The 25,097-nt window shown below is 38.8% G+C and overlaps 5 protein-coding genes across 6 annotated transcripts; 3 read left to right on the top strand and 2 right to left on the bottom strand.

Moving 5' to 3' along the window:
• The first annotated feature begins 383 nt into the window (after positions 1-383).
• LOC119031641 (olfactory receptor 52Z1-like) lies at positions 384-2,896 on the top strand. Its single transcript, XM_037120218.1, has 2 exons — positions 384-1,032; positions 1,950-2,896. Exon 2 carries the CDS (start codon positions 1,952-1,954, stop codon positions 2,894-2,896), a length of 945 nt encoding a protein of 314 aa, XP_036976113.1. The 5' UTR covers positions 384-1,032; positions 1,950-1,951.
• A 1,079-nt stretch (positions 2,897-3,975) lies between these two features.
• Positions 3,976-7,074, top strand: LOC119030798 (olfactory receptor 52N5-like). Its single transcript, XM_037118664.1, has one exon. The coding sequence runs from the start codon at positions 5,750-5,752 to the stop codon at positions 6,692-6,694; it is 945 nt and encodes a 314-aa protein (XP_036974559.1). The 5' UTR covers positions 3,976-5,749; the 3' UTR covers positions 6,695-7,074.
• Positions 7,075-8,338: 1,264 nt separating this feature from the next.
• Positions 8,339-15,825, bottom strand: LOC119030800 (olfactory receptor 52N2-like). Its single transcript, XM_037118669.1, has 2 exons — positions 14,955-15,825; positions 8,339-8,462 (listed from the first exon to the last, which is right to left on the bottom strand). Exons 1-2 carry the CDS (start codon positions 15,823-15,825, stop codon positions 8,386-8,388), a joined length of 948 nt encoding a protein of 315 aa, XP_036974564.1. The 3' UTR covers positions 8,339-8,385.
• LOC119030795 (olfactory receptor 146-like) lies at positions 9,450-12,501 on the top strand. Of its 2 annotated transcripts, XM_037118661.1 has the most exons (2): positions 10,052-11,897; positions 12,373-12,501. In XM_037118661.1, exons 1-2 carry the CDS (start codon positions 10,977-10,979, stop codon positions 12,424-12,426), a joined length of 975 nt encoding a protein of 324 aa, XP_036974556.1. In that variant the 5' UTR covers positions 10,052-10,976; the 3' UTR covers positions 12,427-12,501. The 2 variants fall into 2 exon arrangements, with proteins under 2 accessions (XP_036974555.1, XP_036974556.1); XM_037118660.1 differs by lacking the exon at positions 12,373-12,501 and having other exon boundaries at positions 9,450-12,360.
• Positions 15,826-19,838: 4,013 nt separating the features above from the next.
• Positions 19,839-22,262, bottom strand: LOC119031302 (olfactory receptor 52K1-like). Its single transcript, XM_037119682.1, has 2 exons — positions 21,371-22,262; positions 19,839-19,840 (listed from the first exon to the last, which is right to left on the bottom strand). Coding segments are annotated over exons 1-2 (894 nt in total).
• Between the last annotated feature and the right edge of the window lie 2,835 nt (positions 22,263-25,097).

Genomic DNA, 25,097 nt, shown 5'->3' with positions numbered 1-25,097 from the left:
TAATTTGTTCATCAAGATCTGATTCATGATTAAAGTGTCCCTTAATTTTTTTGTAGATCATTCACTCTTTCAGAAAGATTGTTTCATCACATTCCACTGATAACAATAGTGTGCTGAATGGTTTATATTGAATTTGATAATGAAACAAACAAAAAAAAAACTAGTCTTAAAATGATCATTAGACCACCAGACAACAGAAATGACTACAAGATTATGTCTGACATATAAAACATGATGAAGACTATCTTTGTTTTCTGAATTCAAGTTCAGAAGTGATGTGTTTGAACTGGTAGAACATTTAGACTTGTGTTATAATTTGGAAAACAATTAAGAGAAGAACAAAACAATGTTCTTTTTCTTTATTATTTAGCCTCTATAATTACATCACTACTACAGAGACGCACTGATGATGCTCAGTCACTGGTTGCCAAGTGACGGTTTACCTGTCAACATGTGATGCTGCAGCTGAAGTCCAACAGACCTTTAAATAAAAGTGGTTCAGTTCTTGTTGGATGGAGGATGGTGCACAGATACATGAGGTAATATTAACAAACACACTGCAGCTGGAAACAGCACTTGTGTAAATATTGTGTAATGTTTTTTAACAGCAGCATTAATGTTGACAGCTGTCAGATTGTCATTTTTACTTTCAGATCCACAATTCAACCTATTTGTAATTTTTCACCTCTGTGGGGTTGATGAAACTTTGATCTCTGACAAATGTGACAAAATTCAGTTGCCTTGCTGTCATTGTTTTCTGGCTCTTGAATGTTTCCTAGTCTGTAACTAGGGAAGCACTAATCAGCCAAATCAGTGTTTCCATCGGTATACCTAACTGAACAGAAATAATTGTGATTGTTCTATGTAACATGGAAAGTCCCTTTCAGCCTTCATTGTCAGTAAGTTTTAAATTGGTTTGAAGATTTTAATGACTACATTTATGCCTTATGATGCCTCAGTTCTCAGAGGGAGTTCAGACCTGGTATCAACAAGATCTGCTCTCACTTCACCGCTCTACATGCAGATAAACAGGTACATCACTGGGACAAACAGACACATTGTAATTTTTACACAAAGAAATATCTTGTTCATGTACAAAAAATGTAACTCAGATATTGCACATGTATCTACAAACACTGTGTATGAGTGTAAACAGTCTATGTGAAAATTTGCATATTGCACACTTACATGAACATTACACATGTATATGCAAACAGCTTTATCTATTGTAAGTAGACTCTCTATTGTAATTCAGCCATGTCACATTGAGTTTCATCTATGAGAGTTCAACAAAAGTAAATTTGATCTTTTCTTGTCTCATCTCATCTTAAGAAGGCCTAAACAGTTAACAGTGTTTCAAATAGTTTATGAACTTTTTTTCACTCAACAACTCAAATCTTTTAAAGGAGTCTGGGGACTAGAAGTAGCTCATGTTGGTTACTGTAAACATGAAATTGACATGATCACTGTCAATAAATAAATTGAGTATAAATGTTGAGATCAGTTGGAACAGTGTGTTCAAACAGCTGCTTAATGTTGGCAGGTAACACAGAGACCCAAACATGTTATTTACATACGTAAACCACATGGAAGTCAGACACTGTGTGATCCATTCTCCCTGTCACTACCTCCGAATGTGGTCTGAGTGATCGGATCTTAAATGTGTCTTCAGTGTGTGTTACAGCTGTCCACTAATGACTAGATAAGTCAGGATGCATGTTGATACCAGGTCTGAACGGGGCCTCAGTTATATTGTTCAGTGTCTGTCGGGACTTGAGGTGACGGATTTTTGCATTCAGGACACTCAAGCCTGAAGCTGAAATGTTTCAATCTTCATACAGACAACACAAGTTTAAACTTTAACATTGCATATAGTTTATGTGTCCAATTTTCTTTGTTATATCCCAGTGACACATTTTCCTAATCTCTAGTCGTGTTTTTTTTTACAGACATGGAGAACCAGACTTTCAGTGAGGATCTTATACTTCTGGAGGGATTAAAAGTCTCCACCCAATCCTCCCTTCCTTCCTTCATCTTCCTCTTGCTCATCTATATCTTTGCTGTGGTGTCCAACATTAGTCTTGTCAGCTTGATCTTTACCACCAGGCGCCTCCACCAGCCCATGTATCTGTTCTTCTGCAACATGAGTATTAATGACATTTTTGGGGCCTCGATCATCACACCGCACATACTGAGAAACATTTTCACACCACCTTCAGAGCGAGTCATTGATTATAATAGCTGTGTCATTCAGGCCTTCTGTGTTCACCTCTATGCGGGCGCCAGTCACACCATACTCATGATTATGGCCTTTGACCGCTATATGGCCATCTGCAAGCCTCTTCAATATGCCACCATCATGACCAAGACGATGGTGGTGAAGCTGTCGGTGGGAGCCTGGACAGCAGCTCTTTTCTTTGTAGCAATCCTCTTGGGTCTCACTATACGCTTGTCACGCTGCAGGCGAGTTATATACAACCCATTCTGTGACAACCCCACCTTGTTCAAGCTGTCCTGTGAGAGCATCCTCATCAATAACATCTATGGCCTCGGCTACACTGTGGTCCTGCTGGGCTCCTCCATCGGCAGCATAAGTCTGACATACTTGAAAATTGCTTCAGTGTGTCTCAGCAGTAAGAACAAGGCGCTGAACAGCAAAGCGCTGCAGACTTGCTCCACCCACCTGGCCGTGTACATCTTCCTGCTGGTGTCGGGCTTCATTATAGTCTTCCTGCACCGTTTCCCCCACCTGTCAGACCACAGGAAGGTTGCATCTGTCTTAGTTCAAGTGACACTGCCTGGTTTCAATGCAGTTATCTACGGCCTGCAAATAAAAGAGATAAAACAGAGGATTATCACTTTGTTTAATAACAGTAAAGTGGCTCTAATAAAATGATACACACTGTGATCTGATATTCTGCAAGGGAGATATACTGAATGATAATAATATTTTATATTTGCTTTACTGAGGAAAATAAGATTCATTCATTAATTTCTTGGGATCATGCTCTCTCGCTGGTCAGTAGCATTTCACAGAGCAGATTTAACTATTGATCCTGGTTCAGTATGGCAGTCTTACAATACATTTACATTTATTTTCCTGATTTGGTTTCAGTTTAACTAATTATTGAAAAGAGTTCTTCTGAACTACACAGCTTTCTTAGACAAAAAGTATTAAAACCTAAATAGGCTAGTATCATTGGGGGCATAACATGCAGGGCTTTCGTCATAAATAATTGCTGTCAATCATGATTGAAAATGTTCCCTATTTGAAGAGTCTGGCATCCATCTGCCAGTATTTTCTTATTTTCGTAGTATTTGCAGACACTTCTGGGCCTCAACCTTTTGGCAGTGGGTGTGTTGACCAGCAAATAACAGAGATCAATGGGGTGTGGGTGTGTTTATTGTGTTTAAGAATGCCTCCACACCATGAAACGGTCAGAAAATAACCTTTTCCCTCATAATGTAATCATTTCGACATTACCTTCAGCGACAGAATGCTTTCAGAGATTTACTGATGTCAAGGGTGAAAGTACAGGAAAGCAGAATACCAGGCAGGCTGACAGATAACAGGCAGACAGATACTGAAAGAGAACGTCAGGAAATTCAGGAACCCAAGGCGCGAGCACAAAGTTCAAGTTCACTGGTAACAACAACAACAACAAAAAAACTTCATGGGCAAATTGTATAAAAAAATGTTTCTAAGTCATGATATCATCTGTTAGCACTTAACCTACAACTTTCCCAGTCCATCGCTGCATTTGTCCCAACTTGTTTGAAATGTGTTTCTGGCTTCAAATTCAGAATTTCAAAATGTATCTGTCTTATTGCACCTCATTCAATTAAACGTATGTAAAGAATTGTGTTTTTAATTCACTTTTTACACATCAGCTAATGAGTTGGTGTAATAGCACCTATACTTAGATATAATAAAATAAAGATACAGGAAACTCCATTCACTAAATGGGTCGCACTTTATTCTTCTGCACTCAGCCTTGAACAGCACGCAAAACATTCAGACCATCACACTTCCATTGTGTCCCTTATGTTACACCACTATATTCTACTAACCTACAAAAGATACAAATGATGATGATGATGATGATGATGATGATGATGATGTTGACTGGTACTGAGAGGCTTCCCAGTTAACCTGTCAGCTTGTGATACTGCCTCCTACACACCAAATAAAACAGTCGGCTCTGGTCTGGGGTGGAGGGCAGCTGGTGTCAGAGAGGGTGGTTCATTCTGCAGCTGCCTCATTGAGTGTTTCAGCTATCATAAACTGTGTTAATCTTAATGTAAACTGTCTGCATAGTTTACAAATGGCAAATTCATATCAAGTCAAGGATACCGTGATACCATCTTCTATTGCACACATGACTTTACATTAACTCATCTTCAAGCTTTTTTTGAAAGGGTTCAGTTAGAGTTAGTTTTATATCTTTCATGCTACATTAGAGTGTATGAAAGACATTTTGTTTGTGCCACTGACAGCATTGACTGATGAGATCTTTTTTTTAAAAAATGAATATGTGTCTGTTTCTTCCATATTGCTCGTCTTTAAAGGGTTTTTCAGCGATGGCTTTATCTGATTCAAGGCTTTAAGGCTTCAGGCAGTCGTATGCTTTACAGACTGAAAAGCAACACAGTTTTGCACTATAACTAAAATTGACTTTACACTGTGTCTTTGCAGAGACAGTATTCCTGTTACTCTGGATTGACACACTATCAACTGTTTTCTTTTCTCAGTGAAAACTGTTGATAGTGTAACTGGGAATATTTTTTTAAAATCCATAATTACGTTTTGACACTTTTTTTGTATTGATCACTTGAGCAATCGTTTAATCATTTTGGTAGAAATGACCCATGTGAGTCAATATGTTGGATGAAAAACAATTCAGAATAACATTAATTCATTGCAATTTTAATGTGGGAATATTTTCTGCCCTGCCAAGGCTAATTTAGTGAAATAGCTTCAAATGTCTGTGACTGTCAGGCCTGTTACAGGTACAAAACTGGTTATGTGCTTATGAAATATGTATTCTTCAAGTTATATTCATGTTTTTAAAATTGTGACCTATTATTTGTCATATGACTCTAAAGATGCATATACTACACTCTACCTTTGTCTTACCTGAAAACTACATATATAGTGTAGACAAAGTGCAGAAACTATAATGTTTTTTGTGTTTACTTCATCAGAAAATCAAAATCTAATTTATCACTTCAAATATCATATCTGCATTTAACTGTTTTAATGTTTGCATGTTGAAAGAGATGTGTTATTAAGATAAATTCAAGCAATCCTTAAGTGATATTTTGAAGTTTAACCTATTAAGACTGCTCGATATATCTATTGTGTTTATGAAATTTATGAAAACCTGCTTTTATAATTGGTCTTAATAGACAGTTGACACAGAATTAATGAGGCTCAGAAAAAAATGAAGCAGAGCACAGTAACTAAACTAAATGCAGTCTGCTTTGGTTTTTGGTCTTACTGCCAATAGTTTCTCTGAGATAAAGCACCGCTGAACTTAGGAAATTTAGACATTTAAAAGTTGAATTTCAGTCATAACTCAGTTTTGACCAAAATTGTTTTGGCTTATTGGGCAGTTTAGAGGCAGCGTTATTACTTTGTTAAAGTATTCAAAGTGTCATTGTGAAATCTTGTAGCTCTTTTGTATATATATCTGTGTGACTATTCTTATCCAGATAAAAGGCTTCATTGTTACGTGACATTTGAATTATGGAAAACCAGACTTTCATGGTGGATATCCTTGTCCTGGAGGGGTTAATGGTCACCTCTCAGTCTTTTATTCCTGCTTTTGTCTTACTTCTCCTTGTTTACATCTTCATCGTGGTGTCAAACATCGGCCTGGTTGTCCTGATCTTCAGGAGTACGAGCCTTCGCCAGCCTATGTATCTGCTTCTTTGCAACATGAGTATTAATGATGTTTTTGGGGCCACGATAATTATACCACATGTATTCAGAGATCTTTTAATATCAAACTCAAAGCGGTACATTCATTATATTGACTGTGCCATTCAGGCCTTCTGTGTTCATCTCCATGCAAGTGCCTCTCACACTGTACTCATGATCATGGCTTTTGATCGTTACGTGGCCATCTGCAACCCACTGCGATACGCCACCATCATGACCAACAGTGCAGTGGTCAAGTTGTCGGTGGTGGCCTGGGGGACGGCCTTCGTGCTGGTGTTGATCCTTGTGGGCCTCAGCGTCCGTCTTTCACGCTGCAGGTGGATTATATTCAACCCATTCTGTGACAACGCCTCCTTGTTCAAGCTGTCCTGTGAGAGCGTCCTCATCAATAACATCTACGGCCTCAGCTACACGGTGGTTCTGCTGGGCTCCTCCATGTGCAGCATAACTCTCACCTACCTGAAGATCGCTGCAGTGTGTGTGATCAGTAAAAACAAGGCGGTGAACAGCAAAGCGCTGCAGACCTGCGCCACTCACCTGGCTGTGTACATCATCCTCCTGGTGTCGGGCTTCATCATCGTCATCCTGCACCGTTTTCCTCATCTGTCTGACCACAGGAAGGTGGCGTCAGTCATGGGACATGTGGCCCTGCCTGCCCTGAATGCTGTCATCTATGGGCTACAGATTAAAGAGGTCAGGCAAAGGATTATGACTTTATTCCGTAACGGTAAAGTAATGGAAGCAAAATGATAAACAGTGTGATACACATGAAAAATGATTACTTTTGCATAGGATATTTATATGATTATATATGAATGTCTTATTTGAATTTCAACATGATCGATACACAAGTTGACTAACCTTAACATTGTGATAAACCGCCTGTTAATCATCATCCTGGTAATACTTTAGGCTTCAATGTATTGCATCATTATAAAATTCTTCCTTCTTTATTCAATGGTATTTCGTATTAAAGCTGTAAATACTGATTCAAATCCAGCGTAATAATGTATTTTTTATTTAAAAAAAAAAATCTTTAACAGGTTATTCCCTTTAACAAGCCCTATATGTACATGTTTTAGTATGTAAATTATTCAAACTTGCCAGAAGTTTTGGAACCAGATGACCTCAGATGACTGCAACATAATCCTTTGGGGCAACTCCGACTGTCAAAGTCACGTCCGCTAACAGTGCTTGTTTTTGTCGCTGACAGGCTGAGATTGTTATTCTAAGAGTCTGACAACATCAGAGAAACGATTCCTCTGGAAAAATACCTATTGGTTAAATCATAAGATACTTTTCTTCGGCAGAAAGAGATCTTACTCTGAAATCTCAGAAATTGAGTTGTTACAGTTGTTGCCTCATCTAGATTGACGAAATCAGTTAAATATTCAGCCATGACCTTGGAAATAACTTCTCATGCGCAGTTCCTCGAGGCGAACTCCAAACGTCACACTCCATATCGATCTCTTGTTTCCACTGTCAGCTTCCTGCAACGACTCACTTCTCATGGGAAACAAGACTTTGTTCTCTGGTTACAAAACTGATCTTATTATCTAATAAAAAAGTCTACACTGATGTGTAGAGTGTAGAGGATTTTCAGCGGCACACTTCAAACTGAGGGTTATGAGAACTTCGTTGAATTTCAATTTCACTTCAATGAATTTTGGCGCTTTTTGTTGTAACAAGAATTCAGCTAATAATGCTGATGTTGCTGTAGATAACTAGCTAGCAAAGGCGACATAGTTTCTGGTTACGTGTGCATGACAGACCAACATTTTGACTTCAGTGTTGAAATCCAGCAGTGAAGCTGCTGCACTCTGTACTATTCCTCTATAATAAGGTAATGTCTAACAACTGAAGATGACATATCGGAGTTTCCCGTCACATCTCTCTATATAAACACCATCGATGTGTACTGACGACATATGAGGGTCTCAAAGGATTGTTGCATTTCATTTCAATTCAGCAAATGTTTTCTGTAGGGATTTTGTCCCGATCTGATCTGGATTGGGGCTGATATGGGCATTTTTTCGCTGATCGGGATCAGCAATTTTTTAACGTGGCCGATTTCTTATTTTTAACGTCAGAGCACAATTTGTGTCAGAACTCAGACATGCGCGAAAGTTACTCTGCAGACCTGTGGATAAAATGTCTGCCATGTTGAAATATTTTAAATTAGAAAGCGAAAGCAGTCCAGTGGCGACATGTAACATCTGCAATATGACTGTTTTGTGAGGGGGTTACAAAAGGGCTGCAATTAATACTACACATTTGATACGACATATAAAACAACAAACACTCAAAGAATACAACGAGTTCACTCAAGAGACACAGGCAAAGGTACCGAAGCAACAAACACTCCCGGATCCCCTCAGAAGGACAGAGAAATATCCTCGAGACAGCAACATGGCCAAAATATTACAGACAAGGTAATTAAATTAATTCCTCTGGACAACCAGCTCATCTCTGTGGTAGAGGATCAGGATTTTTTCCATCACCTGGAGTTTTTCCATCCCTAGTACATTACATTGTACACATTACATTGATTCCACTTTGGAGTTAGCTGCTGTACACGAGGGTCTGCTGTTACAGTGCAGCATCACAGACTCACCTGCCAACACAAGGAAGGTGAGTAAGGCGGAGGCCAATGTTGGAATAGCATATGCAGTGTAAGAAAGAGCCATATGAAAGTATTTACTTTGTTTCAACAAAATAAAAAAAAACCTATTAAGGGACATCTTGGATGCAGGTAATTTGTTTCTTGATGCAGCTGCATTATCCAGGAAAATATTAGTTACAGCTGAGCATCGGATCGGGACTCGGTATTAGCAGATACTAGATATCAAAGGACTCGGATCGGGATCCAGGCAAAAAAAACCTGATCGGGACATCCTTAGTTTTTTGTTGTCATTTGGATGCAGTGAATCTTGAATGTTGTTATCTACTTCAAACATTCAGTCTAACAGTTCACCAGTAGGATGCATGTGTTGCTCCTGCCAAAGGCAGAGATCGACAACGGTTGGCTGGTGACAAACTGCTCAGGTTTCTATGATGCAACTGAACCTGAAGGGACAAAACATTCAGCTTATAAGAAGCGTCATCCCACATCGGATCCAAGAGGACGGGGCTCACATCAACAGAGGTATGAGCACGAGACACTCAGGTTAACACAGTCTGGAGATGCTGTTGATGATGATGATGATGATGATGATGATGATGATGATGTTGTTTGTTTGCTGAATACCAATCAACACCAAATGATTTACATTTTTTGAAATACTGCAAAAAATACTCTCTGGATCATCTTACATAATTTAATCTTCTGCAGCCTTGATTATTGCAACAGCCTTTATACTTTGTACTCACATCACAACTGCACAGGATTCTAATATTTTATCCTAATTTAAATCTTTTCTGTAACCTTCATATTGCAGGAAATTGGCTTTAACTATTTCACGCTTTTGTTAAGTAAAACCTCTCAGTTTGATTAGAGTCTACACGAAATGTTATAATTGCTGCTTTGTGTGAAAACATCTGTAAATCAAGCTTTGAAACATGCACTACAGATAAACATCACTGATATGTTATCACAGCTATTCAGTATGCTGAGTTTTATTTTTTGGTTTAACACCTGAAATGAAAGATTAAACAAAATTGAAACCAGGAATGCAGCTTTTAGTCAAATCCTTCATGTCAAGAATGTGTTTTAAAGTAATGAGAAGTATTTAAATGAAGCAGTGAACTGTCAGAAATGTAAGCTACACAGCAGTGGTATGGATAGATTAAAAGACTGTGTCCACAGAGTTTACTGCCAAAATCATAGGATCCCTTTATGGACACTGGTCTTATTTTTGTATTCATTATATTATCATTCTACCTACTGTTGTCATTTTCAGTTGTAAAGGCTTTTTGTAGCGCATCATATTCACACAAATGCCAGAAAGAATTTGTCATTAAACAATTTATATCTTTTTTAATAGTTAGAAGTCCTGAGCCGCTACTGTAGGCTTTTACTTTGAAAGGTAGTAAGCTTATAGTAGCCTGTACGTGTTTGAATAATTCTATTGTCATATCATTGAACCAATTCATAGATTTCAAAGGCAAACATACATATTTGTTGTGGATTTGTACTACGTTTTTATATCCCCAGACAATAGAAAAATATTTGTATTATGCTTACATTATGCACAGTGGAAGTATTTGGATGCTGCTGCTTAACAATGATGAAATGTACTGTATTTATCTTTAGTATTTCCATTTTCTTATACTTCCACTGAATTTTGGAGGCAAATATTTTACTTTTTACTCCACTGAATTCAAGTTTCAAGTAACAGTCTAATCTCTTCAGGCTTGTCATTTCAGGTCTGACAACAAAAGAGACAGAAGGAGCTCAAAGTGCACACAACTTCATAAGGGATTAAAAGGTCAGAAATATAATCTGGAGTTGGGCCATTAACAGCTTTAGTGATTAATAAAAACTTAAAATCAATTCTGAAACAAACAGGGAACCAAAGTAAAGAGGCTGAAACAGGTGTGATGTGCTCCTACTAAACCACAGACAGGTTAAACTTTACATCTCTTTGTGGTTAAACTTTACATTTAATCAGGATAAACTGACAGTTTCTCTCTTGTCAACACTGTGTGCTTGCTCTGGTTAGGTTTAGGCAAAAAACATTGTTTTGTCTTGAAATACCTCACTGAATATTTTCCTGAGGTAAAATATCCAGTAGTTTCATGCTTACAAATTGTAGCACCACAGACTGGAACTGTGTTCACTGGCATGTAAAGTGAACGTGATCTGACATGTTTTGTAGAAATGTCAATATGGTACATAATCTGACACATACTCATTTGGATGTATCAGTGGTTAGTAAAGACGTTAACTAATAACATTTCTATCAGCAACTGGGTTACTTTACTTTTACTCAAGTACCTTTAGAGGCCATATCAATCCAGTTATTATCTTCTTTCAAAACATTAACTTATTTAAATATAATAACACAACTTATTAAAGATTGCTATTTATTCAATGTTTATCTCTCTCATCCTTGCTAGGCTGAGATTAACCCTCTGCACTATGGAGAACCAGACTTTGGGTTCAGACATTCTGCTCCTGGAGGGGTTAAAGGTCACCCCCCAGTCCTCCATTCCTGCCTTCATCCTCCTCCTCCTCATTTACATCTTCATCATGGTGACAAACATCGGCCTGGTTGTCCTGATCACCATGGAGAGGAGCCTCCACCAGCCCATGTATCTGCTCTTTTGCAACATGAGTATTAATGATATTTTTGGTGCCTCGACCATCATCCCTCGCCTGCTGAGTGACATTTTTATCCCAAGCACAGACCGCTACATTCATTATGTCGATTGTGTTATTCAGGCTTTTTGTAGTCACTTCCATGCAAGTGCCTCTCACACAGTACTCATGATCATGACTTTTGATCGATATGTGGCCATCTGCAACCCACTGCGATACACCACCATCATGACCAGGAAGATGATGTTGGCACTGTCGCTGTCAGCCTGGATGGTGGCATTAGTGATGGTGCTGATCCTTGTGGGCCTCAGCGTCCGCCTGTCCCGCTGCAGGTGGATTATATTCAACCCATTCTGTGACAACGCCTCCTTGTTCAAGCTGTCCTGTGAGAGCGTCCTAATCAATAACATATACGGCCTTGGCTACACGGTGGTTCTTGTGGGCTCCTCCATCACCAGCGTCACTCTCACCTACCTGAAGATTGCTGCAGTGTGTGTGTTCAGTAAAAACAAGGCTCTGAACAGCAAAGCACTGCAGACCTGCGCCACTCACCTGGCTGTGTACATCATCATGTTTGTGTCGGGGGCCATCATCATCATCCTCCACCGCTTTCAGAACATTTCAGATCACAGGAAAATGGCGTCCATCTTGTTCCATGTGGTCCCTCCGGCTCTTAATGCAGTTATTTACGGACTGCAAATCAAAGCGGTCAGACAAAAGATTTTCATCATGTTTACAAAGAATACAATGACTGTGACAGATGTGAAATGAGTCAATGCTGAATTAAATGTAAATAGCTGTAAATAAAATAGTGCCATTAAAATGGTCAGTCATGCAATTAAAAAAACTCTCTCTCACTTTTAGATGTCATGCATGCAGGCCAGAGTCCTGGCTTGGAAGCTAATAGCCTAAAATGGCTGCTTCACCTGCTAGTACCACTAGCTAACACAAATGTAGTCTCAAACTCCGTCATGCTGAGGTAGTTTTAGCTTCAGGTGTTGGCTTACAACACCAATTACACTGCATACAGTCTGCTACCATACTGAAATCTATACTGATGTCATTAGCATGCTAATATGCATGCTAGCATGTTAATGTGCTTATTGTAATTAGCGTCATAGCTTGCTTCCTAATGAACAGTATTAAAACCATACAAACACATATTTTCCATCTGCATATCTTCAACCAGCCAGTGCTGTTTCTTCATCAACTAAGTTATTGATATGTCAACATAGCTGGCACTTGGTCTGCTTTATGTCTGCTGCTCACCCCATGCTGTTAGCTCCACACCTTGGCTACTTCGGTTAAAAAAACATCAGACCAGTAGCTGCTTACCTGTATAAGTAGAGAAAGATTCCAGGCACAAATAAATGACGCAACAAAAAGCTGAACGGTTAAAATAATAAAAATGAAGAAGAAACTGCTGCTAATTGAACCAGTTAATGTTTCTCATGTGGTGAATTGCTGAAGCATCCCTTTTCACTGTTTTCAGTGCAAGAGAGTAACTCCCTCTGTGTGGACTTTTTACACCCACAAAAACGCTTTTCTAATCAATAAAAAAGGGCAAGAAATGATGTCCCTTTAATTCAGTTAATCCAGTACAGTCTGCTACCACACTGAAAGCTATACTGATGTCATTAGCATGCTAATGCGCTAATTTCGATTAGCGCGCTAACATGCTAATACTCGCGCTAGCATGCTACTGCGCTAATCGCACCTGGCACCATAGCTTGCTAATTATAAACTGCTGGAAATGTGTTCACTATTAAAACCATACAAACACACATTTACCTTTTGCAGATCCTGTTTCTTCATTAATTGAAGTTATGGATATTATTGGCTGACGTTAGATCGACAGTGTGAACATAGCGGGCTAACGCTCGGTCTGCACTGTGTCTGCAGCTCACCCCTTGCTGTCAGCTTCACTCTAACCCTTCACTTGGCTAAAGCTTGGGTTAAAAAAAACAACAAAAAACAGCACAACAGTAGCTACTTACCAGGATTAAGTAGAGAAAGATTCCAGACATGAATGAATGACGCAAGAAAACTGAGTGGTTAAAAGAATAAAAATTAAGAGTTTAACTCTTAAGCTGAAACTCTGGCCAAAATGCAACCTAGGCTTATTTTGTGAATGTATATGAGTCAAACCTTTTGTGTGAAAGCATGATTACAATGAAAGAGCCACTTTTAAGATTTACCACATTTTCGTTTTCGGGTCCAGCTCATTTTCATGCCCACATTGGCAGTTAGGATGAACACGTAGGTCACGAGCAGGAGGAAGAACATCGGATACTTGTTGGTTCTGCTGACTCTTAACCCCTTGAGCTGGAGAGTGAGGCTGTTGTACCTGAAGTTTTCCATCTCAGTTTTGTTCTAGTTCTAGCTAGATCAATCATTTGAAGGTCTTAACTCTCCATAAGGAAAAACAAACTATTGCATTTAAATCTTAGCTCGGAATGTGTAAATGTGCCGACACCTCAGTAAGTAAACAACTTAACAAACCATGTACCACAGGCCTACAGTATTTGTTTTAAGGCAGTTTAATGTAAATGTCTTGTATCCACAAATTCTTATGTCAAATAAAAGCATTCTAACATTTAGATTTAGCATTTTCATCTGCCACAACCTAAAACTATTAAAATGTAAAAGGACTTTCTGTAAACCTGTAAATCCACTGAGTGGTGTTTTCTTCTATAGAGTAGAGAAACAGGTATGAACAACTGGTGGAGTGATTGAGACAAACTTCGAAACTGAAACAAACAAACAAAAAAAATGAATTCACATATATATGAAAAACTATATGACAAACATACTTTTATTACCATTTGGATATAGACATATGACAAAAACAGAGATAGAGTTTATATACAACATATATGATAATACCCATACATTTGTACACATGTGTTATATGTATGATGTATGTATAATTATATGACAAGAATATGACATTTCCATAATAAACATGCATATCTGTATGGACTGGACATATCTGTCTATAGATGAAAATTGTTACAAAACAGTTATGCAGTTTTATAACTTTCATTTACATCTGGGTATTGTTCTTAGTCAGTACATAACCAGTGAATAAAATTATTGCACTTTGTAGTTTTTGGTAAGAAGTGTTGATGAGAAGAGAAAGATCTTCATTCATTAATTCAAACTCTCTTTGTTTTCATGGCTGAATAAAACTGAATTAAAAATATATATATATATATATATATATATATATATATATATATATATATATATATATATATATATATATATATATATTAAATTTGCATTATTACCTCATTAATATTAAACAAATAAAATTCTAAGGTTTGAATTCTTCTCAAAAACTACATAGTGCACCTTTAAACTCTGACTTTCCTCCTAAAATAGAAAGTGTTTTGAATCACATAGAAAACTGATTATTGTTTACATCTACGGCTCCATGCTACTGATTTACAGTTACTGGGTTATACTGGAAAATGTAAGACAGCAGCAGGAGGCAGAAACACAGAGTAAACCTTTGAAAGAGACTAATCATCATTTCTACACCTGAAAATCAAACTTAAGAGAGAAAAAAATGAAAAAACAATATATGTATAAATCAGCATTATAATGTGATATACAGTAAGGCAGTTTAGTTTACATTTTAAGTTTACACATTAACTTTAGCCTTTTCAGCTCGTAATGATGGCATCACTGGTTTGGATCTGAATAATCTTGACAAAGATTTGCAGATTTCTGCAGACTGCACACCGTAAATAATGGGGTTGAGGCTGCCGGGGATGATATGAAACAAAATGGCAGCAAATTTTCTGTAGTCTGAGTACTGAGGGAAGCGATGCAGAATAATGACAATAAATCCACTTATCAGCATTATCAGATACACAACCAGATGAGTGCTGCAGGTCTTCATGGCTTTACTGTTCAAAGACTTGTTCTTACTGGTCAGACAGACGACTGTAATCTTTGCGTAAGTGAGAACCATGGTGCCTATAGAAGAGGTGAGCAAGACAACAGTGAAAGTGAGGCCATAGATATTATTAATTAACACACTGTCACAGGAGAGTTTAAACAAAGAGGCATTGTCACAGTAAGGATTCATGATCATCGTCCTGCATCGGTTCAGCCGTATGGTCAGACCGAGAAGAATCCCGACCAGAACCAAGGCCACTCCCCAGGCAGAAACTGTCAGCTTGATCACCATTTTGTTGGTCATTATGGCAGCATAGCGCAGAGGATCACAGATGGCCACATATCTGTCAAAGGCCATAATCATGAGCACAGTGTGAGAAGCAGTGCCAAACATGTGTGTAGAAAAAGCCTGAAGAACACATTCGTGATAACTGATTATGAGCTCAGAGGGAAGCAGCAAAATATCTGAGAGCAAACGAGGCACCATGATCGAATTTCCAATAATGTCATTAAATGGCAGGTTGCAAAACAGGAGATACATTGGCTGGTGAAGGCTTTTGTCAATTAAAACTAGACATGCAATGCCTGCATTTGCAAGCATGATAAAAACATAAGAGAAAAAGAAGAAGAGAAAGGTGGGATAGACAAAGTCCTTGGAGATATTCAGCCCCTCCAGCTGCAGTGTGAAGCTGTTGAATGTGTAGTTTTCCATCAACCTGCAATAACAAAGATCACTGATAGATTCAATAACAAACTATAAACAATATAAAGAGTGTACTTTTACCAAATAATGTAGTAAAAAAAGAAGCAACAAAAAACTAACAACTAAAAACCAAAAGAGATTATTACAAATGTTTTTGAGTTTGATTCAAAATGGTCAAAAGTCTGTTTTTCATTAATACCTGCTTTGAGTCCTCCGGTTCACCAGCATTCAGTCTTTTCTCTCTTGTGTCTTTGTTAGCAGTTTGCAGCCAGCAAGGGAAATTTCTCTTTGTAGCAGATTTATATAGTCACTTTTGTTGTCAGGGGACTAACAGAGCTGACTTGAGACAGACAGACCTCATGATGGCTGATGTCATGATAGCTGCACGGGTCATCATTCTGTTGGCAGGGTGCAGTATGCAACAGCTTGTTGTGATAAGGTGGTACAATTAAAAGAAATAATGAGGCAGCACAATGGGCTTCTGGGTAATTATTGTTACTAAGTTGGGTTTATCCAACACAGGAAGATATTTAGAAACTCAATCCAAAGTTGGTTCATATCTTAGTCTAAGGCACGTAAGGCAAGTCTCATAAAGTCGATAACAATACATTTTGAGTAAAAAGCTAACTTTGCCTCGACTATCTGGCTTCATGGCCCTGAGTGATCACATGAGTGATCCCACTGGTCATCTCATGGAGAAACAGACGTAAACAAATTGGGGATTAGTGTGATGGGACTGCTGTAGTAATGTGTTGCAGTGACAATTAACAAAAACAGAAAATTAAATGAATCTCGATGAGTGGGAAGACGTGGTCAGCAGTTCTTTTTAATTCTGCAGCAAGAACTTGAGGTGAGATTTTAAATTTGTGTCAACAGGAGTATGTTAGCTTACGTTCCTCAAGGGCTAGAATGTTCACAGTTGCTTGGCAGTGCTGTGAGCTCTGGTTACCTCTCTCAATCAAGTTATTGTAACTTAAGTTCAGGAACTGGACCACACCACTCTACTTTGCTCATTTGCCACCAGGACCCATCCAATTGAACCATCTGTTTCTCATCAACCCAACCATCTGTGTTTCTTTAACTCAACCACCTGTGATTCCTGATTCAATCACCTGTGCATCCCTATATAGACAAACCTAATCATTTCTCTCCAGTTTGTCTCAAGTTCTTACATTTGCTTGTACTTAGAAATGCATTTATAAAAAAACACCTACTGGGGAGCCCTGGACTCCAACCTCTGCCTATTTGCAGCAAGACCCTCCCTGACTAGAAACCTTTCCGGATCTCCCACACACCAAGCTCCCAAATGCATCATCACTGCCCCACTTCCTCATCCTTTTGTCCCACACACATGTACTGCTCTTGTGTTCACCGACCAGCATATGCTGCACCTCCTTCCCCAGTCCCGCCCAAGCCAGCCCCTCCCTCCACCTGCCAATATCCCACCGTCCACATCCTCATCCATGGTTTCAGTTTCAGCTTCCAGGCATTAACATCATCCCCAACTCATCATTCATGTGCCACAATATACAGTCTGCACTCACCAAGCCTGACGCAGTGGAATTAAAAAAAAATGTTGAGGATAGCTTCATGATTGACCCATTTTCCAGCCCCCTCTTTCCAATCTACCATATCAGCCCCATCAGGATCATCACACAAAAGTAGGCTCATCGTAGAGCTCTCTTCCCCCCAAAGCATGACAACACCAAGCATCAGCAACAGCCTCATCCCCAGCCCAGATTTTTCTATGCATCACACCCTCTATAACCCATGCCAACAAGCTCATCTGTCTCGTCAGCCATGGCGCTTGGTTGGCTAAAGCAAATGTCACCATTCAAAGTCCTGCCCATGTGTCCAGATTTCTGAAGATTCTTTGGCTTATGTTGGAGAGGCTACTTCTACTTTGTCGTTCACCATACATTCAGATGCTACAGACAATATACGATTCCCCACAGCCCTTTGTTTAGTTATAATTTTGTCTAAGGCGTGAACACTGTAAATAAAACAGAGAGACACGCTTTCTCTCTTCTCTTCTCTTTGTTTAACCCTTCTCACCTCTTCTTTTTAAATCACAGTCTCCTTTTTATTTTTCATGTTTTCATCTTTTTACTTTACTTTTATTTTTGCGACAAGCTCTAATACAGCAATCTCAAATCAATTACTTGTTGATTTCAACCGTGCAAACGGTTATCAACGAAAGAGAGACTTTTGTGCCAAGCCAAGACCGGCTCTGCCCCCAGGGCTCTAAATCAGGCTTTGGACCAAGTGTTCATCAGCAGAGTACTGGGCTTTCCTCTGGCTATTGGACCAACACAGCGAGCCGGCAGTCAAGCCCAGAACACCTGAGGAAACCAAAGCCAAGGACTTTCCAAGACATAGTAGGCTGAACATCTCCATACAGCTGGATTTACACACTTAAAACTCGAGTTGGTGTCTTAGGCTCTGATTTCTATCTTTTGAGATTAAGAGAAATTCTGTTAGGGTCTCATTAGTATTAAAATTACACTTGTAATATTTAAACACTTTCCTTTATTTACCCTGAATTATTTAGTAAATAAACATATGTAATCATATGTCGTTGTCTGTGCAGGTTTAATTTTACTGTGGAAAGAAATCACTGCATTCAGATATGAGATTGAATATATCAATTTGAAATTGATTAGAACTGTTTCAAGCTAAACTTGTCCAATCGGATTTGATTAATTGCCTCTGGATTATTCAAATAGGTAAAACAACCAAGGTGGTCCCCATTTATGAGTATGTTATTAATCGCCAGTCATTAATTACATTTATTATAGTAGTGTATCTCCTACAAGCAATCAACCTCCCACCAACTCGACATCCCCTTTCCACCAAAATAAAAACAGGTCCCAGTCCATCACTCGAATTCCTTTCCCTGATTCACTCACCTTCCAAGCCTCCCTTCCAACTGAGAAGGTAAAAACCCTTTCATCATATCATTCTGGATGGTGCTGTTGCAAGTCACTCCATACCCTCCACAACCTCCCTTTCCCCTCTATTGGCATAACTTAACAACAACCAACCTCATCACATACACCCACACGGTTCTCAAATTCAGAACATCCACGATCCAAGTGTATGTCAGCGGCATCAGCTTCTTCTCCAAACTGCTCTCCGGAGCTCCGGCAGAACCCCAGCTTGCACTGAAACCCGTAACTACAGATCTCCTCACCCGCCGCATCCAAACATTCCGCTCAGGTCACCCATCCCCGTCCATCGACTCGACCCTCAAATCAAAGTTCCACCTGGCATTCCTCCGCTTCATACGATGTTTGGAATTCACTTCCATCACATCCAATCATGACCCCTCTCGACATGCGACCCTCTCAGTCATCGGCATCCATTTGCAAGACACCCTCCAATTCAATCTCAAACAAAGCAAGACTGACCAATTTCGCCTCTCTCATCCCATTTTCTCCTTCCGATCAAAGTCATACCTAAGCCCTTACTAACCCATCCTATCGTACATACACCAGATGCAAGCATACCATGCATCCCCCACTCTTCACCACTGAGTCGCCACACACTTTTGGTTCCATTACCATCTCCGCCAGGTCTTATCAAAGTCAGGGATCTCTACCAAACTTTACTCCAGCCAGTCCTTCTGTATAGGCACCACTACTACCATCTCCAGAAAAGAATTCCTGACCACACCATCAGAGTCCTTGGCTGCTGGTCTACCCAATCACTCGCTCTCTCCTCTCAGCCTGACCAGAGATGCAGTCAGTCTGCCTGGAGGCTGGCTAGGGGATTATGTTGTATGTTTATCTAATGGTCACAAAAGTCAATTTTTTGTGGCTTTGTTACAATTAGGTTTAGTTGTTCCTTTGTGTTAGGGTAGGGTAGAGGGTTAGCCCCCAGCTCTGACGGCCCTGGTGGGCTGGGCTGGGAGGCTGCCCTTCTTTTGTTTATTCTGGTCGGCCCACCAGTTTATTTGTTTGTTTGATTCTTTTAAGGGGTTTTCCTTTTGTTTGGTTTCTGTTCAGTTGATAAACTTTTCTTTCTGTAACTGCAACTCGCTTTATTGTCTTATGTTAAACCTCATTTCAAGTATCTCCTGTAGAGGGTCGTTTTGTGTGACTGTGTTGTCATTTGTCATTCTGAACAGGTGAACAGTTGTCCAACAGCTCTTTGTAGCTTCTCTCTCTTGTTTCATTATGCTCTGTAATATTCTGAAGTGATGTGCTTTCAAAAAATGCTAAAAATAATAAGACAAGTAAAAGTCAAGTTGTGTTTAGCCACTGAAATGCTTTTAATGTGAAGACACAGCAGTAGGAAATATTTAATGTCAATTACATATTTTAGCATGCACTGTATGTCACACATATAATTATTTAAACATATGAAACCTCTATTAAACGAGGTCATATTAAGCTAAATTTCAGGTTCGTACTTTTATTTGGGGGTCCTAGTAGAATAGGTTTACATACTTCATTTAATTTTCACACAATACATTATTTTTCTTATATGGTGCATTGCTGCAGAAACTGTTTTCACACTGTCTTGAACACTCTGGTTTAGCTAAGAGTGAGACAACTTGCCTCTAACTGGAGTGTATACATTTCAATATATATATATATATATATATATATATATATATATATATATATATATATATATATACTCTTTGTATATATACTGTAAATATATACTGTAAATATATATTTATATAATGCCTGTTACATAGTGATAGTGTTACATAGTACATGGAAGTAAAGGTTTGACTCCAAAACAGGTGTTTCAGGAGAGAGTTACTCACTTTGACGTGCACTTTGAAATGTTCATAACACAATAAAGGAAAGGCAAAACCCCCAAAAGCAGGATATGACCTCTTTGAATTATATGCATATACTATTACAATGTGTATACCTATTTGATAGATAATTGTGTTGAAGCTGATTTGTGTTTCTTGGAGCATGAAATCAGACAGACTTTAACAGAATGCTCTGTATTTTCAATAAGAGACACACAAATGTTAGAACACTTGTATATCTACAAAGGCAGGACGTAACTCACGCAAAAAATGTCTCTCAGCACAACAGTAACTGTAATCTATTAAATCGTTTGTGAAGAACATCAACGCCAATTTCTACAAAACAGGAAACATTGATGGGCATCAAACATTTAATATAGCATTTTTTCCGCTAGTGTCACCACTGACACACTGTAATACTGCAAAAATGTAATTATTGTGCCATTGGGCACAATTATCAGTAACCTCATTCTGTGATACATAATGACTTAACAAACATTATGTAAAGTTTTACTTTAAGAATATTGACTTTTAAGTCTCACTCCCAATTTGTCAAATCCTGACTATTTGGGATTATTTGATTGCCAAGATGGGAATGAGACTCTAAATTAACATTCAAATGAAAATCTTTAACTTTATAACTTTAACTTTTCTCTGAAAATAAACAATGATTCTTGTTGAGGTTGCATCACACAGAGAAACACATATGGTTTCCAAAGTTTCTATACTCAGAATGATGATGTCAGTGTTTGGATCTGAATAATCTTGATACAGATTTACAGATTTCTGCAGACTGCACTCCGTAAATAACAGGGTTGAGGATGCCGGGGATGACATGAAACAGAATGGAGGCTAATTTCCTGATGTGGGTGTACTGAGGGAGTCGATGCAGAGAAATGACAACCATACCACTGGTAACCATGATCAAGTACACAACCAGATGAGTGCTGCAGGTCTTCAAGGCTTTACTGTTCAAAGACTTGTTCTTACTGCTCAGACAGATGACTGCAATCTTAGTATAAGTGAGAACCGTGGTGCTTACAGAAGAGGTGAGCAAGAAGGCAGTGAAGGTGAGGCCGTACACATTATTAATAAACACACTGTCACAGGAGAGTTTAAACAGAGAGGCATTGTCACAGTAAGGATTCATGATCATCGTCCTGCATCGGTTCAGCCGTATGGTCAGACCGACAAGAATCCCGACCAGAACCAAGGCCACTCCCCAGGCAGAAACTGTCAGCTTGATCACCATTTTGTTGGTCATTATGGCAGCATAGCGCAGAGGATCACAGATGGCCACATATCTGTCAAAGGCCATAATCATGAGCACAGTGAGACTGGTGGTATTGAACATGTGTGTAATGAAAGCTTGAACTACACACTCAAAATAACTGATGAGACGTTCGGACGGAGGCCGCAAGAGATCTGACAGCAAACGAGGCACCATGATCGAATTTCCAAGGATGTCGTTGAATATCAGGTTGCAAAACAGGAGATACATTGACTGGTGAAGGCTCTCGTCAATAAAAACCAGAAATGCAATGCCTCCATTTGCAACCATGATAAAAATGTAGGAGAAAAAGATGATAATAAAGACGGGGTAAACAGAGTCCTTGGAGATATTCAGCCCCTCCAGCTGCAGTGTCAAGCTGTTGAATGTGTAGTTTTCCATCAACCTGCAATAAGATCAGAGATCACTGATAGATTAAACAACAAACCATAAACGATATAAAAAGTGTACTTTTGCAAAATAATGTAGTAAAAAAGAAGCAACAAAAAACTACAAAAAGATTATCTGATATGTTCAATAATGATGTGACAATGGAAAATCAAAAACAAAATCTTCATGATCAAAGCAATAAAAGTAAATACTGAAATTGTAGGTAAGAACATTTGTTTTGAGTTTGATTCAGATTGTGTTTTCCATTAATACCTGCCTTGAGTCCTCTGGTTGACCAGCATTCAGTCTTCGTTGGCAGTTAACAGCCAGCAGAGAAATCTTCTTCCATGGTTGCAGTTTTATGTGATCACACTTGTATCATCAGTGGACTCTGATCTGTGTTCTTCAATCTTGGTCCAAAGGGAGCCCTGCCCTGCATGTTTAGATTTTTCCTTGTTCCACCACCTGGTTGAAATAAGTGAGTCGCTATCAGCTTGATGGCGAGCTGATCCTTTGAATCAGTCAGTTTTATGAGTATTGTACCAATTCAAAGTGAAACTTTGCACATCTATCTTTGGATCTCTTTAATGACACACATCAACCGGCATGCAGTTCCACAATCCTGAGGTGGAGGTCTCAGTGGTGGGTGGCAAAATATAGTATTCTGTTATTGTGCCTGGATGTGCATTTGATGCGAGTGCACTAGAGAGAGACCTAGTTGGTTTAGCATGTGGCTGACTTGAATGGGGATAAAGTAATTGAGGTTTCTGGACGGCGACACATTCTGGCCTTTAATTCAACTCAGTTTAAATATAACCTGTTCCTCCTTGTGTGAGGTAGGGAATGCAGACAATACGGGGCTCACAGCTCCAAGAGACCTTGAAGCCAGCATTCAGCTGTGTGTGGGTCAAAAGTTAGCAAGGGACAAGGCCACTATAGGGACTAAAATGGAGCCTGACTCCTGATGCAGGATGATATCTAAACACATACATCTCCAGAAAAGGATAGAGGGCTCATTTAGGTAATTTAGGAGTACAAGACCGAAGGCGTGACAGTAACAGATTTAGTCATTTATGGGAGATGGACCACCTCCTTTTCTATTCAGTTGGATAGATGGACCTTCAACCCACCACAGTGACCAATCAGGAGTAGGAAGGTACTGCCCAAGGGACTTTGAGAAGGATCCCACGAGTAGAGACTTGAGGGGTGGCATTTTGTAGAATTCCTAAGATCGAAGGCGTAGGAGTTCTGATAGGGCAGAGGGCAAAAACGTTTGGCATTACTTTGCCCTAGATTGGAGAACATCAGATGTGCGGCCACAGTCTGCTCGGACGCTAGGCTAACCGAAGTTTGGTTCAATAAAGACGGCTCTATCATTCCACCCAGCCTTACGTAATTAAATGAACTGCGCCCCCAAAATACTTGCTCCCATAATCCAATATTGTGAAAGAATGGTCCGTCAAACAGTGGATACATTTTTTTGAGCACCACAACCTCTGCAAAATGACATGTTTCACTATCATACCTGGAGCTATTCAGTAGAAGTGACATAAACTTATGTTTGACAGAGAGGTTATTTTCTGCAATAACCCAAAATGTAACCAGGGTGATGCAAACTTCACTTAGCCTACAAAAAAAAGTCATCTCTATAACCCTCTAGTGTATAAAAATGGTGTTGTGATGGCCGACGTTAGCAGCTATGTAAATGCCATTTAATAATTCAGCTTTATGTTCTTGACACAATATAATATTGTTTGAAAAACAGGGTTTACCATTACATTCTGTTACAAACTCATCTGTGGCTTCATAAAGGTTTTTTCTGGCCATAGTTAGACACTAGTGTTATTGACATTTGTATATTTTTAAATATTTTTTGATGCCCAAAGTTAGTACTGAAATTATCCACCTTAACTTACTACTGGATAAAAAATCTGTGTAATCACAATGCTGTCATCATGTTACTCTTTTGATTTGTAATGATTCTCAATTTAATAGAGTGGAAACAACAATTGATTAGCCATTTCCTTTTTTAAGTGTGGTGAGTTACATTATTTTCTCTGCAGTGTCAGCTCATTTTGATAAAGAATATGCAAGAGATTTTTATGATCAAGTGTCTATTATTTATTCATAGGAGCACAAGGAAAATACATTCAGTACACATATAGCACATGTATATAGATAATGACCTACGACCCCCCCAGTTCCCTCCCCAAAGCTCAAAATTACTTTAAAGATTGAATCATCATACTCTCATACAACACCCTGATTTCAGGAGCTCCTTCACCATGTCATCCGTACTCTAACCACCAAGAGCCCCGTAGCAATCAAAACAACAAAGGTGGTCAGCCATTTTGTGCATCAAAGTGTGTGAAGAGGTTTTCAGTGAAGCATGTTTTGAGCTGTGATCAGGCCCAGGCTGTGTATTTTTGGCCAGTGTTTTTCAGCCGTAACACAGAAATAAAAAAAAAAAAGAAGAAACATCATTACATGTTAAAATTTTGGTGGTAAACCCTTAGAAAATAGTAACTGTGTAGAATGGCCCAGTAAAAGGAATGCACACAATATTTTGGTAGATGATGTTAATTCACTGATAGTTTCTTGAGATTTAAATCTCATACGTGTTGTAGAATAGAGTACAGATTTAAAGTATTTGTATGAATGTTTTCAAAAGTATTGAAATATCGATACCAAATACATCAAATGGTTTCAATGCAAATTTTTCAAATTATCAATATCACATTACCAGCTGTGTTTTTGCTCTCTTCTCTGACAGCATGTTGACTCATAGTCCCACCTCCTCCAGTAAGAAATTCATTACATTATTCTGTGTTTAACAGATGTACACAA

Source organism: Acanthopagrus latus, chromosome 13 (genome assembly GCF_904848185.1).
Source record: "Acanthopagrus latus isolate v.2019 chromosome 13, fAcaLat1.1, whole genome shotgun sequence".
NCBI classification, from domain to species: domain Eukaryota; kingdom Metazoa; phylum Chordata; class Actinopteri; order Spariformes; family Sparidae; genus Acanthopagrus; species Acanthopagrus latus.
This window is presented reverse-complemented; position numbering and strand designations above follow the sequence as displayed.

Bases quoted from the DNA above. Each gene is read 5' to 3' on its own strand.
- LOC119031641 (XM_037120218.1), top strand. From the start codon at position 1,952: ATGGAGAACCAGACTTTCAGTGAGGATCTTATACTTCTGGAGGGATTA.
- LOC119030798 (XM_037118664.1), top strand. From the start codon at position 5,750: ATGGAAAACCAGACTTTCATGGTGGATATCCTTGTCCTGGAGGGGTTA.
- LOC119030795 (XM_037118660.1), top strand. From the start codon at position 10,977: ATGTTTATCTCTCTCATCCTTGCTAGGCTGAGATTAACCCTCTGCACT.
- LOC119030800 (XM_037118669.1), bottom strand. From the start codon at position 15,825: ATGGAAAACTACACATTCAACAGCTTCACACTGCAGCTGGAGGGGCTG. The intron at 8,463-14,954 runs GTGTGCAGTCTG...GTAATGTACTAG, and splicing joins CCTCAACCCCATTATTTACG to GGATGGAAAAACTCCAGGTG.
- LOC119031302 (XM_037119682.1), bottom strand. From the start codon at position 22,262: ATGGAAAACTACACATTCAACAGCTTGACACTGCAGCTGGAGGGGCTG.